We start from the raw sequence: 17,476 nt of genomic DNA on the forward strand, positions 1-17,476 counted from the left end.
CTGGGATCGGCCCGAGGCCTATGGGCCTATTAGCGCGCGGCGTCTTTTCTATCTATCTTTCCCTCCTATCCTTTAAGTCTCCTACTTTCAGCACACGGCAGCGAGCGTGGCTCGGCTTGAGTCAGTAGGAAGGCCCGTGCTCTTCCCTTTTCCTTCTTCCTCTCAGCAACATCAGTCAGTCCTGGCCTTGGTCACTCTTGTGCGCTCGTCTTTCGCAGCAGCAGCAGCAGCAGCAAAAAGAGGATCGCCGACGCTGCTCTTATTCTACCGGGCGCGCCGCGGCTCTGAGGGTCCAAGGTCCTCCAGCGCAGATTGCGTGTCTCCGAAGACATGCAGTACGGGCACGCGCGTTTTCTGCAGCGGGGATGGCAAGTGCTATGCATGCATGGCGGCTATGCAGTGTGCTCGGCACGGCAGCCCTTGTTCGGGCTGTAAACATCGCACGGGCGGCCAGGTGCCGTTCCAAGTTCGACGCCGATCACGGACGCCGGTGTCTTCTGTACGAAGCGCGTGCGCGGACGCACGCGTGACCGCGCTCGCATTTCGGTGAGAGCCGGAAACGTGACGATGCTTGTGAGCATTCAAGATATATCTGCTGCTCGTAGAAGATGGGTAGCGCTTTGCTTTTCTCTCTTGTGCGCGTGTGGGAGGTGTGGCGCTCTTACTAGCTCGCAGTTCCAAACGCAGTGTGCCGTGGAACGGTTTCAACTACAGCGGTAGCGAGGGGGCCAATAAGACGCGGTATACGGTAGCTTGCACGGGGTCGTCGTGGTCGTCGTCATCGCACGCGATGACTACAACGCACGTCAAACCTTTTCTTTCTTCCCTCATTCAGTTCATCTTTCTTCCTACCATCCCTTTCCTCCTTTAAAATTTGCACGCGGCAGTGATGGGGGCCTGTTTCGGGCCAGTCAACAGGTCCGTGCATTTACGCATTTACTTCGTCATCGTCTTACAGCCACTTAACAATACTTCACTAGTTTCGATCTGCAAGGAAGGCTTTGTAAGGTGTTAGCTTTTGGGGGCGTGGCGAAGTTAGTGTGAGAGTTAGCCTTGAATGCCCGATCGATCGATCGACCGATTGATTGATTGATTGATTGATTGATTGATTGATTGACTGATTGATTTTACACACCACACCAACACTGTGGACTATGAGATATCCCACAGCGGAGGGCTCCTGATTAATTTCGGTTACCTGGGGTTATTCAACGGACACCGAAATCTATTAACACCGGTGTTTTTGTGTTTCGCGCCCAATCAAAATCCAGCCTCTGCGGCAGCAATTGACCTCGTGACCTTCGGCTCGGCAGCCAAGCGCCGTAGTCACTGAACCACCGCGGTGGCCGTTCGGTATTGTACAGTCTTCAGGTGTTTCTTTGCTGCGTTGATTAAGCTCGTTTCTCTTCCATGTTAATTGGCACCTGAGCTATCTTTCTGCTATAGATGCCTAGGTAAGATGTTGTCATCACAGAAACAGGTACCTAACGACACTTCAATGGAAACGGGATACAAGGTATACCAAGCGGAAAAATAAAGTAACCGCATGAAATTAAGTAACCAAGAATCCGTGATCATTCATTTGAGTAACAGCACAAATTCCCCGCACTAGACGAAAACTGGCAGCAGAAGCGCGAAGCAAGTAAAGACTGACCCACAGAAACGCATGCCGCAAATAATAGAAGGGAAGGGAGAACGTGGCGGACTACTTGGCTGTATACCTCCGCAGCGGTATGCACATCGTCAAAGCTTCGAACGTCGGCAGGCTAGGCAGCACGTTGGGCATCCTTTCAGAGGTCTATCCGACAATACTTTTCGTAAGGCTGTCTTCCAGCGTCCAGCCTTCGTTGTCATAACAACGCCCCCTCAATCGCTCGCACCGGCGCTTCGTTCGCCATCGCGACGGCACACCCTCGCTCTAGAGCTTCTGGAACGTTATTCGAGTGCGTCAAATAACCATAAATCAGATTTGGAATGAAGGCAGGTTTGGAATTGATTCATAGTTAGTCGCTTGTCGCTTTATAATCACCATGTTCGGAGCAGGGTTTTTTTTTTTTTTTGGTCTCACTTTCCCTCTAGTCAATAACGACTCCCCCTTATACTATACCCCAGTGTTGAATACATCGTTATTTATACAGATTAGTATGCATGCTCATAAGGCTAAAGGTAAAATCCCCCTCGTCCTGACTTTAGGTACCGATGTTATTTCTTCCTTCTTAACGAAGCTGGGCCATTCGTCAAATTTCCAGTCATCTTTAAATGCGTGCAGGTGATGCCCGCACACTACCAAACTTAGCTCGACACAATAAGATTTGGCCCGCGAAATACGCAATAAATACATGCCCGACATGCGCAGAGATTTCCGACATCGTCCACGTGGTTTGGAACTGCCTCGAGCAACGTAATGCGTACTGTTCACAGGAACTTAGCGATGAGCAGAGGGAGGCGAAGCTGGCTCACACAGAGCTCCCCCTCCAGCGCCAGCTGATCGGTCAGGCATGGACGGCCGTATTCGCCAATGGTTTCCCGGACCTCGGCGAACCACCCGCGTAGTTACTCTACCATTAATAAAGTTTGTTCTCTCTCCCTTTATAAATACGTCGATATGGTTCGCTTCCACGGGATTAGAAAATGGCACGATAGACATCATTTTCATTACGTCAGGCACCTCAATATAAATGATTGTCACATTTCACCGCTTAGTTTTAAAACACGGTTAAGGCGTTTTCCACAGTCATCCAGTGATTTATTATTTTAGATTCAATTCTTGATAAGGCTGTCATTTCAAAATACCTGAACATTATAGAAAATAACAACATATCGTTAAGAAATATCACAATGAAGAGCCTAAAAACCGTTTTGTACCTTTTTGAAGACGTTTAGCTTGAACTTGCTTTGAGCTGTAAATAAGATTATAACGCGGGTAAATTCTGCTTATGTTGTACACTTGGATGATGTAGGGCTTTTGTTTTGTAGTATTTACATTGCTTTTTGTTTTGATTGTGATGCTAAATGTTGAAATGTTGTATTTAATTCGTGTTGATACTTTTGTTTTCGTTTCGACTGCCTCACCTGTACCTGTCTTGTGAAAAAACTGAGGCAATACGCTGCCTCGGCAATGTGGGAGTATAGGGTGCCTCGAAAGCTGCATTCAAGCAGCTTTTTTCCCTGCGTCCTCTCTCTCCCAGTGATACCTGTAACCACTAAGAGTGAGAAACCAACTTCAACAGTATATTCTGCAAAGATAAGTGCAAGAGACGCTCGTCCTAGAATTTTTTCTAAACGTTTTCATTTGACTCTTAATTTCTTTCTTGTTCCCCTTTGAGTCGCGCACAGTGTTATCCACAGTATCGCGTTCGAGTATATAGCTCGTGGCGCCTGCTGCTGAAAGGGCGCTGGAAAGAATGGACAAGGGCTTTGATGAAACAGCGCGACGTCGTCTCCCTCTCTAACATTCGCCGTCACGGTTTCACTTACATGCGTGGCAGATTTGAACTCCCCCGGACAATCTGTCACTCCGGCGGAGAAAAATTGAGGCTGTTCCCGCTTTCATCAACTTTATACCTCAAGGTCGATCTGATCCATTGTCGTCTGGTGGCTTCTGCACTTTTCGGAGGCATCCACGGGAAGCATATAGCATGTGTGCGGGCTAGTCTAGTAAGGTCACCCTCCTGCGTGTGCGCTATAAGAAGCTTTGACGTCGAGTGGCGGCTCATATCGCACTATGCGCGGCGAATAAGGCTTCGTCCACCTGTCGTTAAAGTGGTTACGACACGAAATTTTCGACTTTCTTTTTTCTCTTTCTTCTTGGAACCTCAGAAATTTGAATGTATCTTGCCGGTACTCACCTAAAGGGCAGAGACGTGGAGGCTAACGAAAAGGGTTCAACTTAAATTCAGCGTCACGTAGCGAGCTATGACCCGCCGCGGTGGCTCAGTGGTTAGGGCGCTTGGCTACTGATCCGGAGTACCCGGTTCGAACCAGACCGCGGCGGCCGCGTTTCGATGGAGGCGAAATGCAAAAGGCGCCCGTGTGCTGTGCGATGTCAGTGCACGTTAAAGATCCCCAGGTGGTCAAAGGGGCCCTCTACTACGGCACTTTCTTCCTTTCTTCTCTTAGTCCTTCCTTTATCCCTTCCCATACGGCGCGGTTCAGGTGTCCAACGATATGAGACAGATACTGCGCCATTTCCTTTCCCCCAAACCAATTTTCATTTTCATTTGAGCGAGCTATGCAAAGAAAAATGTTAGGTGTAACGTTAAGAGATCGGAAGCGGGCAGAGTAGGTCATGGAACAAATGCGGGTTAATGACATCCTAGTTGAAATCAAGAGGAAGAAATGGGCATGGGCAGGGCATGAAAAGCGAAGGCAAGATAACCGCTTGTCCTTAAGGGTAACGGATCGAGTGGATTGCAAAAGAAGGCAAGCGTAGCAGGGGGCGGCAGAAGGTTAGGTGGGCGGATTAGATTAGGAAGTTTGCAGGCATAGGGTGGCCGCAGCTGGCAAAGGACAGGGTTAATTGGAGAGACATGGGAGAGGCCTTTGCCCTGCAGTGGGCGTAGGGAGGCTGATGATGATGATGTTCAGCGGTACATAGTGCCGAATTTCCGAACGCATTATACACCCTGGCAGCAGGAAGCGCTCTCTTGTGACCCGGGTACGGTGCAAGCTTTGCAGCATCTCACACAGCCAACGCCATAGAAGTATGAATGCAAAGTATATACGGTTCTGGGAGTTACAGGTGCGATTGTGTAGACGCTAGGGTTAGCCGTGCAAGGTGGTTCCGGCGTACGTTGCATGCGCACCCCATGATCGCTCATATTACGTGCATTATACCGCACGTCAATCAACTTTCTTTTCATCGTCATAGTAGACAAGATGTCATCAGTCCGCCGTAATCTGCACACCGCCGGAGGATACACTTTGTGGTGGCCGTGCGCCGTTCAAGAAGAAGAAGAAGAAGGAAGAGACTATGGCCGCTAGGTCTGCGCAGCAAACACAAGGAGGCGTCTACCACACTTCTCTGGAGGACGTGCCGCAACGCTTACCGCTTCCTGCGCCTCTCAGACCCGTCTCCATACGAAACCCCACGTCAGTACGCCCCAGCCCTGGCCATCAAGAGCAACGGCGGGTGTCCCGCGAAGTGTTCGTGACCGCGATCGCCGGCGACGTCCCCCCTCCGCCGCCCAGAGTGCCCGGTATGCCTCCCCGGCAACCGCTGCCCTGCGATTCCCAGCCCGCCCAGCACCAGTGACTACCAGGAGAGACGACGGTGCCCCCAATGCCCTGACCACATCGGCCGCTGGCGCCGAGCGGAAGGAGCCCGACCTGACAGTCCTGTGCATGATGGCCTACGTGGGTGCCATGATACTGGCGCTGGTTTTGGCCGTGATGTACGTCGCGGTGTCCCTTCGAGGCGAGGGCGGGCACCATGCCCAACAGCGATGGACTGTACGGCCAGGCGGGGGAAGAACGCTTCGAGTCTGGCCACGGACTCCGTCGAGTTCACCTCACTCGCCGGTCGAGCCTCGGTAGGAACCAGCCATGAGACCGGCGTGGCGGACGCGGCGACGTTTGCGGAAGCAAACGGCACAATCGAGGCGGAGACCGGACCCTGAATTCCTCCGAAGTTCCTCCGAGAAGAACCTTTGAAGAGGGCTTCTAATCAACTTTTTTGTTGTCTTCCACTTTTCTTCTTGACTTTTAACGGAAACGACCTCGACCTGCACGTATCTGATCAAATATAAAGTTTACATATTCTGTCACACTCAATACGCAGTCTCGCACTTATTTTTGCTGTGCAGTCTTCCTCGGTTACATATAACTCTCTTGCATTGGTTCCAGTGTGGCCTGAAATTTACGTGAATGCCGTTATCCAGAAGGTTCCAGAAAGACCATTTGCTTTTCTGTGCAGGTTTTATGAACGTAAGCAGAGCTTCAAAATGCCCATGCAGTTAAGCATGGCCAAGAGCTGCTCAAGCCAGTGACTTCACTTCAGACATGATAGGATGGATCAGGTTTCGCGCTTACTTTTTAACTAGTCGTTCATGACTCCATCCAGTTTAAGCAGGCCACCCAAGCTCCTCCAAAGGTGTTATTTTCTTGCGAGTCATACCGTTTGAAAAATTTACCTTTAACATATACGATAACGCAGCTATCGAGAAGAGGCTTCAACTTCTGGCCTCTGTTGCACCAATATATATTTGCTTGAGACCACTTACACCATGCACGAACCAGCGCCACCCAAGGCTGTTGCACAATCCTGTTTCCGTTGGTGCCTTCTTCAGTCTTTCTCAGAATGTCACCAGCTTATTTGGTCTTGAAATTCTCCGTGAAGTGTTCATGCTACCGCTTCCTTCATGAGCCAACGCACGAGCACAAACGCGCGCGCACAGAGATGAGAAACCTAAACTATACTTGCAGTCTATGATTGGGGCAATAATAAAAGGAACAGACATTTGAGGACTAAATATTGACTACCAGGGCCTCATTTTGGTACAATCCGTACGACAATGCGCCATTTCAGCATGACCACAGGTAAGAACTTCTGCAAACCTGCCAACATAACTTGAAAAGGCACCACCAAGATACGGCAATCGGAGTGAACTAAACGCGGATTACAGAGCCCATATAGTTTAAGAGCGCGCTGCCTGCACTGCGGCGTTTGAAAATGGAAAATGGTCAGTGCACGTTAAAGATCCCCAGGGGGTAGAAATAATTCCGGAGCCCTCCACTACGCATCTTTTTCTCCGTTTCTTCTTCCACTCCCTCCTTTATCCCTTCACTTACGGTGCGGTTCAGGTGGTCCCACCGATATGTGAGACAGATACTGCGCCATTTCCTTTCGCCAAAAACCGATTTTCAATTTTCCACTTTTCAACAGTTGTTCGCGAGTGGGCAGGACATCAAAATAAGCCATTATTTTCTTTGCACATAGGCTAAACATGCTGCGACGTAAGATGACAAAGCCAACAAAGGCTGATTAGCTGACTGTGTGTTTGCTGTTATTTGCTCTCTGAATTCTATCCGTGAGAAGCTCGAGAACACGATCTACCTGATGGAGAAAAAAGTGATCCGCGAATTTGTCTTACTGCTGGTATGTGTCTCCAAATTCTTTATCATTCTTTTTAAAATGACGCGACGCATCTGTGCGTTGTTTCGGCTTGTCGCAGGTGCTGCGCCTGCGAAAGATGTTGAAGAAACACAAACGATATCCGTCACCAGCTGGATGTCCAAGAACGCTCCGCACTAGAAACACGACGAAAACCGGAAAAAGAAAGCCGGCTGCTTAGAAACATTCTATAAACAGCTATGAAATTTGTTAAGTCAAAGTCGCGGGTCTGTGCTGTGACTGCTCCGCGCCCTGGTGATTGATACTCTCATTATGTGGGCTGCTCTGCGGCACCGAGCGGATCAAAGAAAGAAAGAAAGAAAGAAAGAAAGAAAGAAAGAAAGAAAGAAAGAAAGAAAGAAAGAAAGAAAGAAAGAAAGAAAGAAAAGCCACAGAGGCGCTTACTCTATGGGAAATATTCGAGCAGAGTTAGCAGTTGTCTCCAGCAATCGCAGCTGTCACCTGGTGTTGAAAGGGCTAATGAAACGACTGCTTCCTGCGGAGAGGCGTCTAAACGAAACCGATGGCTTCTTCAGCAGGCAAATGCACGAAGAAATATGTGCACTCACGCTTGTTTAGCCTCCACAGCAGTAAGTGAAGTGGAACTTTCTGAGCTCCGGCGTGTATACTGACCATGTTTCGAGCGGGCATGCACGTTAAGCAAAGTCATTGTAGATAGAGCGAACCAGTCTTCTTCTTAGCTGGGCGACACTGCATGACGACTTCGTAGAGTGAGATAACCCAAAACCACCGTGGTCTTCTCGTTACTCGTGAATCCAGTAAAGAGAGAAAGCTTTCTTTTTCAAGCCTTATCCGCGCCCCCAGGATGTGCGATTTTGCTCTATATACCGTGTTAGTTAACACTTCGCGTGAGCAATACTGCCCGTAATTGTAATGTGGCGGTCGTCCAACAGGTGCGCTCAAGAGTGCTCTGTGCCCATTGGAAACGTGAAACTGCGGGACCAAAGAACGGCCTGCGGTGTGACACGCAAGCTTATCTCCGAGTTGCCAGCGAGTTTCCCCCCGCGATTGTCGTCAGGCCGAAGGCGGACGCTTTTTGTTTGGGAGCCCAAGCAGATATCTCGCCACAGTAGTTGTTTCAGTCGTAAGTGGTGCGGCCTGTCGAACTGCCACGCGATTTCGTTGCCGTCAGTCTTGTATGGCACAGTTTCCTCCGAAAGTGCATTTCTATTTTCGTCGTTAGAAAAGTGGTCACGTATGTTTGCAACGCGTGGTGACGTATAGGTAACGATGGTGCAGTCAGAGAACAAACGCGACGCGTAACGCTCCTCTGTCGACAGAAATGACGCAAGCACATTAATTACCACTTGTATACGGCCACGGCGCCCTGATGACATCGCACGTATATATAACCGAAACACTCGGCCACCAGTGGCGGCCATCCAGGACCATAGGGTCCACATCGAAGCACGGCATCCGAGAGGCAACAGCAGCGGGTATACTCACTATGACTGCTTCCAGGGGTGGATGGGTATCACGGAGCAGAAGGTGGTCGTCGGAGCCACGGGCGGCGGGGCGGTGGTGGCTGCGGAGGCGGCGGTTGCGGCGGGCCCAGCACAGGAGCGCACAGGGCTGCGGCTGGGGCCTGGCAGCCCCACGTGAGACACACCACCATCGCCGTTGCCGCGACGTCCGGCGCTGCTGCTGCTGCTACCGTAGACCGGTCACCGATCGCCGCCTCACCGCACCCCGTCGACGGCAGCAACGCAGCAAGCGGGACCGGAGTCCAGCACAGCTCACGGCACTTGCCCGAACAGCCGGTGCTGATTCGTCAGTCAGAGTATAGCGAGCGTAACACCTGTCTCACCTTCGCCTCGTATAGCCTTCCACCGCACCCCTCAGCTTATGCCTCGCTACACATGGGTCGGGCGAGGTCGCAGTGAGCTCTGCCGTCGACTCGCTCAGACAGGCGGTGGGGTTGTCACAGCATGCTCTCTCGTCGGTCGCCCGTCGTTCAAGCCCTCAGCGCCTCACTCAGTGCACTAGACGCCACTCCTGCCGCCGGGTCCGAGTGCCTGCCGCGTCTTTCTCTCTCTTCCTCCTCGCCCCTCTCCTCCACTCGTCGCCGCCTTCTCTCCCCAGTGAGTGTGTAGTGCAATGGTGTGCGCAAGCAGCGATGGGTGCGAGTACGTGTGCGCTAGCCGCACTAGAGTATGCGGCCGGGCAGGCGGCGCGCGCCGCGACACGCTGCAAGGGAGGAGGGTGAGGGGAAGAAGAACGGTACGCCGCCACACACGCACGAACACCGGCGCGTGTCGGTTGGTTGGTTTTTGCCGGAGAGCGAGGCGTTTTAGCGCCGAGCGAAACGAAATGTGCTGCTGCCGCCACACGCGCGCGCACACGGCTTCCTCCACTCCGCTTTTTTTTTTCTCCTCTCTCTCTCTCTCTCTCTCTACTCCACCTTCCCCGTACACCGGGGATGCTCCCTCACACGTTGCGGTTGTTCTTCACTCCGTAAAGAGCCGACGGCTAAACGGCGACATCTATGAGTGGCTTGCGTTCCAGTGTGGACTCGGCAGCCGTCTGCGGATCCGACGCGCGACGTGGAAGGAGATACACGCTGTTATAACGGAGACTGCACGCATATAGCTACCTGTCAGCGCGCAGTGTCGGCGCGTCGTGACGATGGATCTGCTATTCAATGCTGGGATCGGTTTCGCCGCTTCTTTCCGAGTGTCACAACGGAAGAACAGAGCTTGGCGATGAGCGGGGCTGTTCGTCAATGTATAATGTACGCCCGCCTGTGTCATCCGCGACCGTGACGTCCCGCTTGGTCCACCACCCGCCGTCCCCACACTACCTCCTACTGCGATAACTGAAGAGCTCTTGGAATGCCATTCAAGCCACCTGTAGTATTGGCGCCCCCTTTATTCAGTGTACACGCACCGCTTACAATATCAGTAACACTCGGTCATTTTCTTCTGTACGTCACGGATGACGTCAGCGCTACTTCGCAATGTTCAAAGCCGTGCTCTGCGTGGTGGCTGCTAAGGGAACAAACTAGAAGCGCATGTCACGAATTTTATGCAGTGATGTGAATGTTGTCGACTGTTAAGACATTTCCATCATCTACACACAGATTTTGAAACGCAAATTCTCTGGACTATTGCAAACCGGTTCCGCTTCCCCCGTGCTAGCGCCAAATGCATATACAACAGTCCTCCGAGCAATATGGCAACGTCTACGGAGCGCTTATTGGAAAGGTCTATAGATGAGCTTCCTCTGTTCGAGGGTATAGCCCGGTGACCAAACATTTTTACAACCCTGCCAACTCTACATTACGCACATGCACCCAAAATTTGCTGATAGCAACTCGGACGTAGATTACTGCATAATTGTCTGCTGATATAGTTGCTCCGGGACAACTAAGCTCATGTATTAATTTATTATTGACAGTTGATGTAGGAACTTTCGATGCATCCAAGAAATCCCGCACCTTGATGAAAGCGCCGTCTTTTCGTGACATGCTATATGACCTCTGACCGTTATTCTGCAGGCAGAGCGCCCGCCAGAGAAGAACTGTGGCTCTTTTCTCTGCCGCATCGCTCTTGGCCCACTGCGTTGGCTTCCTACTTGTAGGGCGCCTGCGCAGAGACTCAGTCGTGCCGCTTTCATTTCGACTCACTCTGGATGGGGTTCGAGGAGCAAGTTTCATTTCACAGGTGCAACTGTTCTCAGTTCTTTTCTCAGTCAGGTGTAAAACGCACCTCCAACCTACGAGCTGAGCACCTCCCGCATAAGGTGCCAGTGCTCCTATCCACCCAGCCACCACTGCTGTGTTCAATTACGCAATCCCGATAAGTACCCCCCCCCCCCCTCCCCCGCGGTTTTGTTGGCAGTGGCCTTGTTTGGCATGCACTGCTAAGCATGCAGTGCCTCCGCCTACTTCAAACCCAAACCGCCAACTTAAGTACGTTTAGTAATGGCCAAATGCTTAGGGGAATCCCCCAAGATGGAGTATATTTGTAATAAGGGAGTAATTACTCATTGGCGTCCACACAAGCGCAGCCATACGGCTATAAAGGAAAGCTCTACAGCTTTTCAAGAAAATTCTCTGTTAAAAAAAGTTCGTCCTGGTCCAGGGTTCGAACCCGGGACCACCGCTTCACCGGAGCAGTCGCTCTTCCAACTGAGCTAACCGGGACGACAAGCGTACGGTACAGCAAGAGCGAATTGACCGAGAACCCGAATTGGGAACAGTGGATTCCTCTAAACATGTAACCAACACTGTCGAACGGCGACTAAACATTGTCGCCATGGAACGGGATTTTTGGTCAGGCTCTCGTGGCGCAGACATTCTCGAATTTCCGACGGTTTGTCCTGAGCGCGAAAAAGAGAAAAACTTCAGAATAGAATCGACACGAAAACGACGCTAACGGATGTTTATTATGACGCTCTATGCTTTTTTGCTATAACGCTGGATTACAAGGCTCTTTTATTAACCTCCGAGTTCGGTAAGCGAGCAGTAAAGAAAGATGTTTGCAGTCTGCATCACTTTTCTGTCAGACGCTGGCCAAAGACATGTGAAGGAACCTGCATAAGTTTTAAAATCTCTTCTATTTTCGCCGTTACTCCGAAAGTGCGAACTTACCGCCACTCACGAAAGTAATTCGAACTTTGATGTTTGGTCGAATCAAGAAAAAACCAAGAAAAGGGAGCCCCCGAATGACCTCAAGCTTTGGAGGTTCCATGTAAGGGGACTTGTTTTGCAGGAGCCTTGGTTGCAGGGCCTTGCGTGAAAATTGCAGACTTCTCTTCATTGCAGGCGGAGTCGGGGGGGGGGGGGGGGGGGGTTCTGTGAGCATAAAGGTGCGATTAAACGCCTTTCAGTGTAGCCATTTTGAACGAATCCATTTAAACCTCACAACACTTTATTTCGATAAATCGATTTATTTCTGGCATCCAAAGTGGGCCAGAAAAGAGCTGCCTCGTCCATTTCCGCGTCAAGTACTTCGCCGCGGCTTGTTGGTGGCGTGCTGAACACATCTCCCATGATTTGGTTAATGAGAGCGAAGTATTCGTTATCAACTTATCACCTATAAGTGCCACACCGATCGATCACTAAACCTGCGAATGTCGTCGAATATGCGCTGCTTGACGGCAACGCCGGTGCAAGAAAAAAGCTGCCCTGTCCGTAGGCACTCCCCAGAGAACGCGTTGAAGCCCACCGCGGTCGAAACCGCCAGAGGCGCCGGCAGCGCGTCATCAAAGGTTGCCGCCTCATGTCTTGCCAGAGGAGCTCGGAGGCACGGCCATTGCTTGCGGAGGGGCCGACGCTTCCGCTGCCATTCTGCCCCATTGTGACCGGCCAATGCGCGCGACGGTGTTCCCAGTGTTTACTCTACGGTATTCAAAAAAAGAGGGGTCCTCCTCAGCCCCGCTACCCCGCCTCGTGTTGTGCGGTCTAATTGTTCGCGCGCTTTCAACATCGGGAGGCGGCAAGGCAGCTTGCGGGTCTCGAGCGCCTGTCTCATCCTCAGGAACGTTTTTTTCTCCCTTTTATCTTTTTTTGTTCTCAAAGGCATCGCCTTCTCCTTTTCGCCCTTCCATTGTTCGTCCTCGCCATTTCGTTGTTGTTGGGGTTGTTGGCTTCGTGGCGTATTCCCCTTGGGGTTAGCGGGCACAGCGCCAGGTTGAACGCCCTGCCTCAAAGAAACGAGTCGGCGCGGTCGAGGCTGCAGAGAATTCAAATTTCACAGTTTCTTGAGCGTGTAACCGTGGCGCTTGATTGGCCAAAGCCTTAACAGTTGCTTCGTTGACATGAAGCAATTTGCGACGACGCCTGCTTGTCGTAAGCCGCTCACAAAAGAAGGCAGTGTTGCGATTCCGGTCCCTCGATAGGCTGGTGACAACAATATGACCGCAAGGACAGATTTGTGTCTTATTATTGAAGGGGGCGCTCCAATTTGAATCACATATTTTTCGGACTTTTTTCGCACGGTTTTTCACAGCATGCTTTTCCTATGTCAAATATCTCGCTATGAGCGGGGACTGAGCGCACACCCTCTCGACGCACACACTGCTCTGCGCGGGGCATGCGGCTCTGATGCCAGCACCGACACGCACTGAGCGGGAAGCAGCACAGGACACTGTCTCCGGCTTCCTCGCGGTGCGCGTCAGTCGTGAACGCTCTTTTTTTTTCTATTTCTCATTTTTACCGCTGTCGCGGGCCCCTTACATGCATGCACGTTTCACGACGGGCCCGTTTAGCTGCAGGTGATTGCCCCCCCCCCCCCACCCCCCCCCCCCCAACACACACACATACTTGAATCAATTTCTTTTTGTCTCCCTCTGTGAGTGTTTTCGCTTGGTTTTAGTGCGCCTCCTCCAGCTGGAAGGGTTGCGTAAGCCACCGTCTCGGATCCCGTCCCCCAAATCCGCCTTTGCTGGAATCCCTCTTTCTCCGGAGTTTTGTTTTAGTTCTTGTTGGTGACTAATTATGCTTTTGTCTCCTTCTCTTCTGTGCAGGTTTTTCCTCCACCATGCCCAACTCTCTTCTCTTTTTTATTTCCTCGCTTTTGCCTCCTCCATCCACCACCTCTCTTTATTGCTCCCAAAGCAGTTTTTCAGCTCTTTTACTGCGGGCACTTCGAACTCGACACACGACTCATCCCAATCACCTGCGATCGCCTAGTATACCGTCCCCCTATTCCTTTTTTCACTCGTCTTCGCTCTTACTACATGGCCTCTTAACTAGGCGATGTGACCACCTAGCATTCATTAGTTTTGATTAAGCTCTTTACATCTATGCAGATAATAATAATAATAATAATAATAATAATAATAATAATAATAATAATAATAATAATAATAATAATAATAATAATAATAATAATAATAATAATAATAATAACAATAACAATAACAATAATTGGTTTTTGGGGAAAGGAAATGGCGCAGTATCTGTCTCATATATCTTTTGACACCTGAACCGCGCCGTAAGGGAAAGGATAAAGGAGGGAGTGAAAGAAGAAAGGAAGAAAGAGGTGCCGTAGTTGAGTGCTCCGGAATAAATACGACCACCTGGGGATCTTTAACGTGCACTGACATCGCACAGCACACGGGCGCCTTAGCGTTTTTCCTCCATAAAAACGCAGCCGCCGCGGTCGGGTTCGAACTCGGGAACTCCGGATCAGTAGTCGAGCGCCGCGTCGCTTTCGTCGCCCCGTGTTTCCGAAGCGCCTGCATCTCTTCCGACTGCAGGAAAGCTTGTGCCCTTTGCTTTCTCTGCTTGTCGTTTGTAATGAGCGTGTTGGCTCATTTCGTGAAATCCCTTTATGTCCCATCTTTCCCCCCACCTTCCTCCCTCAATTTCGTTGTATGGGGAACAGGGAGAGAGATAAACAGAAGAAAGCAAAGGCGGAGAGGTCAACCAGGCAAGGCTCGGTTGGCTACCATACACAAACGGAGGGGAAAGGAGGGCGCGAAAGAAACAGAGAGGAGGAATGAAAAGCGAGTGCAGGCTTCAGCATGGAGCTTGGCCACGTTGCGGGCGTCCTTTGTTGCGCGCGGAATTAGTTTTCTGGTTAGCGGTGAGGTGAAAGGTAATATGCATCAATGGATGCAGCAGGGCCATGGCTCGAATGCCGGTGCCGCGCAATTCTCAACCGGATAAAAAAAAGGAGAAACGAGTGTCGATGGAATTGAATGACCAGGCCTGGGGTGCGGCCTGATCCCGGCGAACAGAGCCAACAAAGCGCCCTCTCGCCAGAACAGGATTTGGCCACCCTGGTGTAGCACTTGGTCGCCATCTTCAATAAGAACATAGCAATTAACCCGCGGCCCTCATCTTCCAGCAGCTGCAAAGCATCAGACCAATGCCTCTGCCAGACCTGTGACGCAGCGGTGGGTGCTAAGAATCTCTGGAACCGGACAGCTCGCTAAACTTAAACCTGGTTAACGCTAGAACCTTACCTATTGAGGCTAGCCCAGCTGTGCTGTTCGAGGAAATAGCGGGTATTAAATGGGATGTGTTAGGTGTTAGTGAGGTTCGGAGGACAGAAGAAGTGCTGAAAGGCGGGCACGGACTATATGCTCACGGACTCCAGAACTTTTCTTCGAGTGGAAGGGCAAGACATCGAGTATGTTTTGTTACTTTTTATTTTTTCACTCCATGTTTTATTTAAAATTAAATTTTAAATTTCTTGCTCATATTTTGTTATTTCGCAGTCTTCAAAGGTGTATTTGTTAATGCATATCAAACTTTAACTGAAATTGGAAGCTTTATAAAGATGTACAAATGAGGAGTGATCGGCTGCATTGAAAAAGTCTGCTCTTGATTTGTTTCAATTCTGGTAACCATCCTCATGAATAGGGGTCAGACAATCAACGACTTTTACCGGGACATGATTGGTTTAGGTGTTTATAAAACTAAATGCTTTACGACTGAGTACGAAGCCATCTTGATCATGCCCACCACTTTTCTTTACCTTAATAACGTTCTAGAATTAAAGCGTTTGTCAGAAATTTGATCTGAGGGCAACCAGTTGGAGACTGGAGGGGGGTGGGTGGGGTCCTTAACTTTTACTGACATCGCACAGTACACGGGCCTCCAGTATTTCGCCTCCATCGAAATGCGACCGCCGTTGCCGGTCAAACCGGAATGTTTCGGTGTATATATAGCTCAATTATTCGTTAGAGGCTGCTCGGATAGAGCAACCTGCGTCGCAACCCAAGTCCCACTTATGGCAGCGCCTGCCATAAATGGTCAGTAGGGCATCGTTTGACGGCTGCACCACTGCGCCATGGAGGAGTGGTAGGAAGACTCCAAGGGATCTATGAATGATGAGAATGACTCATTCCGTATGCATGAACATTAACCCATTATCGCTATTCGAACAACTGCCATATCCGTGAACACTTGATCTGAACAGCGGTAGCGAAGTGAAACCCGAGCTGCTAGCGTGCCTAATTTGCATTTGGCCTAACCACGCAAATCGATAATTTTTTTTTCTTTACAGATGGTTACCATTTATACAAAGCTATTCTTCCAAAACAGTAGAAGGCAAGTCGGCCGTGGTCTTACCAATTCCGAAGCTGCGCAAACTCCTCTCAGACCCGCACAATCTGCGCGCGATCTCCTTAAACTGACCCTCCAACACTATTCAATAAAGCCGCGGCATGTCTGGGATGTTAACGCACCATCCATTACCAAAACATCCACTCACCCAGTCTCAAAACTGTTTATCATCGTCTCCGTCTGAATGCCGAGTTTACAAACAGTTCTCAGTACCGTTCTGGACAAGTGAACATTCCGCACTGCGATAACTGCGACTCAATAGAAACAGCACAACATATTCTGTTTCAATGACAATCGTATGCCGACGAGTGTGCGCATACTATGAACATTGCATGGAGCCGCTCACCCAGGTTCCTTTAACGGTGGACGATGTGTTAGGCCTCTTAGACGTGAAATTTTGCCTATTTAGACGACGCTGGTATACCCTACAAACTCTAATATTTCCGTAAATCATATCATTATGCACTCTACATGAATTGAATTTCGTAATCCCCTCTATAGGACATATCTTGTAGCGTTGCTCGTTGATTCACCTCGTCGCTAGTTGAATGCCCATTTATTTTTTACTTTTATCTTGTTCTACTTTAGAATTCGCGCGCCTCTCTCCTACCGTCTTTCTCCCTAATGACATGCCCACGCAGAGAAGCTTGCCAGCAGATTTTTCACGCCGGTACTAATCTCTGCTTTTCAATAAAATATTTCTCAAGTTCTCCGCTTCACAAATAACTTCCAGCAAAAATTGAGCGCAGGCTTTAGGCGCCCGTTCCGCGTCGTAGCCGGCGTTGGCGTTGTGGGCGTAACCGGTTGTCCAAGTAGCAGAGCGAAGCGCCACCTGGAGGGTTGCTGCTGCGGGAACTACACGCCACCTGCCAGCGGTGTCAGGTGGCGTGTGAATAGCTGCGCTCAAACTTCGCATTACCGACTATCGTATAATCAATCGTCTGTCATTTTTTCAGCACTAAGACTCCCACTCACCCATTTCGCCGCTGTAGTCTGGCGACGCTGGTTGCCTCTGTCAGTATGGCAATGCGGTTGCTCGGGAATAGCAACCTGGGTCGCACAAGCCCCACCGGGGGCAGCGCCTGACATCGCAGGGCAGTGGAGAATCGCTTAAACGCAGAATCGCTTAAACGCTGCATCACTGCGCCAGGATAGCTGTGAGGACTCCCAGTGGTCTTTGAATGTAAAGTAGGGAATGACCAATGCCCGCATATATATGGGCCATTAAAGGGACCCAAAAAGGGGCTGTCAATAAAGTTACGATATATCTGGGATGCTAAAGCACGCCTCTTCATAATTATCCTCCAGCAAGAATCTTTTTATGG

The 17,476-nt window shown here is 50.3% G+C and overlaps 2 protein-coding genes across 4 annotated transcripts in view; one reads left to right on the forward strand and one right to left on the reverse strand.

The window, feature by feature from the left end:
- Positions 1–8,894, reverse strand: part of LOC144120635 (receptor-transporting protein 4-like) — a 47,679-nt gene extending 38,785 nt beyond the window's left edge. The window contains 2 exon segments of the mRNA XM_077653247.1: positions 8,579–8,646; positions 8,649–8,894. Of these exon segments, the coding sequence (XP_077509373.1) occupies positions 8,579–8,646; positions 8,649–8,747 (167 nt within the window). The 5' untranslated portion in view covers positions 8,748–8,894.
- The window catches only part of LOC144120634 (solute carrier family 25 member 35-like), a 48,767-nt gene that overhangs the window by 1,215 nt on the left and 30,076 nt on the right, over positions 1–17,476 (forward strand). Inside the window, exon 2 of one of the 3 annotated variants that reach the window (XM_077653242.1) lies at positions 222–368. The exons of 1 other annotated variant lie outside the window; for it this stretch is intronic. The gene's annotated coding sequence lies outside the window, so the exon portion shown is untranslated. Of the gene's footprint in view, positions 1–221; positions 369–7,545; positions 7,702–17,476 lie in introns of those variants that run through there. One more of the 3 variants, XM_077653244.1, reaches the window with a different exon arrangement.

This window comes from Amblyomma americanum, chromosome 2, assembly GCF_052857255.1.
Source record: "Amblyomma americanum isolate KBUSLIRL-KWMA chromosome 2, ASM5285725v1, whole genome shotgun sequence".
Taxonomy (NCBI): Eukaryota; Metazoa; Arthropoda; class Arachnida; order Ixodida; family Ixodidae; genus Amblyomma; species Amblyomma americanum.